The 1938-nt window shown below is 42.4% G+C and overlaps 1 protein-coding gene across 1 annotated transcript in view; it reads left to right on the top strand.

Annotated features, from left to right (window-relative positions):
- The window catches only part of TEP1 (telomerase-associated protein 1), a 47403-nt gene that overhangs the window by 11907 nt on the left and 33558 nt on the right, over nucleotides 1–1938 (top strand). Inside the window, exons 8-9 of the mRNA XM_011976291.1 lie at nucleotides 580–704; nucleotides 957–1114. Coding sequence (XP_011831681.1) covers nucleotides 580–704; nucleotides 957–1114 — 283 coding nt within the window. The remainder of the gene's footprint in view (nucleotides 1–579; nucleotides 705–956; nucleotides 1115–1938) is intronic.

Here is a 1938-nt window from a genome sequence, read left to right as displayed (position 1 = left end):
GCTAATTTTTTTTTTTTTTTTAGTAGAGAGGGCGTTTCACCATGTTGGTCAGACTGGTCTCGAACTCCTGACCTCCTACTCCTCCCTCCCGAGTAGCTGGGATTCAAATGATCCACCTGCCTGGGCCTCCCAAAGTGCTAGGGTTACAGGCATGAGCCACCACACCTGGCCTACTTTTAGTTTTTAAACTCCTCGTAACCTGCATTGTGCTTGTTTCTTCATTTATCTATTAGAGTCTCAGTGATTTAAATCGGAGCTGATTTTCTCTTTCCCCTCCTCTACAAACAAAGCTGTCCTATGTTCATTCTATCCCCACCTTGTTTCTCACAAGCCAGTCATCCCATGTTGACTGCTTGTGTGAATGAAACGGTGACCCCAAAGAGCTGCCATCCTGTGCTCACCATGGGAACTCTTGTTGCCAGAGATTTGTATCCTCTATTCCTACTCCTTGACCAAATCTATTTTGAGGAAAGAAATTACCACATAGGGATAGGATGGTTTTACAATCTGTTTTACTGAAGAAAGTTCCCATGGTCATGGATGAAAGGACCCCTGTGGGACTTGGGGATGTTTCCACAGTTTGAGAAGGCCTATGATACAGTGTCAGAGAAAAAGAATCCTCCAAGGTTCACCCTGAAGAAGCTGGTTCAGCGACTGCACATCCACGAGCCTGCACAGCACGTTCAAGCCCTGCTGGGTTACAGGTGAGGAGCTCCACCCTGAGCATGCATTCCGTCTAAGTAATTCCGTAACTTTTCAACATCCATGGCCCCTATCCCAGTAGCTCTCAAACCCAGCAACATGACTTTAGGCAGATCTGCCCTGTAGACATGACTGGCTTTCCAATTGCTGGCTTTCATTTTCTGACTCACCTGTAAACATGACTCACCTTTCCTTTTCTGAGTTCTTTTCTTGCCGACTCTGAAATGATAGACCTCTTTCTTGCCTGTCCTCAGATACCCCTCCAACCTACAGCTCTTTTCTCGAAGTCGCCTTCCCGGGCCTTGGGATTCTAGCAGAGCTGGGAAGAGGATGAAGCTGTCTAGGCCAGAGACCTGGGAGCGGGAGCTGAGCCTACGGGGGAACAAAGCGTCGGTCTGGGAGGAACTCATTGGTAGAGTGACCTTGACCATCACATTCCCTCCTCCTCTTCCCCATTTATGCCTCCACATTTTAGAGCCTCACTAGAAGATTTCTGTGGAATGATGAAGTTATTGTTTTGCCTGGTAGTTGTATTACTGAAAATGACTTGATTTATAAGGTCTGCCATTGACTACACCAAAGTAAACAGTGGTACCTGCTTTGAGTAATGTTGGCATCATCCATCATTGTACCAGATGTAGTTAGGTGATGCACAAGTTTTTATCAACATACGACAAAAGTACCTTCTCTCTGATTGTGCTTGTATCAATATCTCTGTAACTCATTCCAAAAAAGGTAGGACTGGCATATGGCATGTTGGAATCTGTACAGAAACTCTTATTGTATTTAGGACATGGAAGTTTTAGGTAATTTGCCCACACTGATACAGGAAAAAAAAAAATTCAGATAAAGGAGGACCAAGTTATCTTTCTCTGTTTTTTTTTTTTTTTGGTCTACTTTTAACGATAGCAGGTTGTTTCTTTCATTTTTTACTTTATAAAGTTTTTACTTTTTTAAAAAATTTGCCCACACTGATACAGGAAAAAAAAAAATTCAGATAAAGGAGGACCAAGTTATCTTTCTCTTTTTTTTTTTTTTTTTGGTCTACTTTTAACGATAGCAGGTTGTTTCTTTCATTTTTTACTTTATAAAGTTTTTACTTTTTTAAAAAATAATTTTAGAGATAAGGTCTTTCTAATGTTGCCCAGGCTGGTCTCAAACTCTTGGCCTCAAGCAATTCTCCTACCTTGGCCTCCCAAAGTGTTGGAATTACAGGCGTGAGCCACTGCACCCACA

Source organism: Mandrillus leucophaeus, unplaced genomic scaffold, assembly GCF_000951045.1.
Source record: "Mandrillus leucophaeus isolate KB7577 unplaced genomic scaffold, Mleu.le_1.0 Scaffold163, whole genome shotgun sequence".
In the NCBI taxonomy this organism is placed as follows: Eukaryota; Metazoa; Chordata; class Mammalia; order Primates; family Cercopithecidae; genus Mandrillus; species Mandrillus leucophaeus.
The sequence above is the reverse complement of the archived record's forward strand: the minus strand, read 5'-3'. Positions and strand labels throughout refer to the sequence as shown.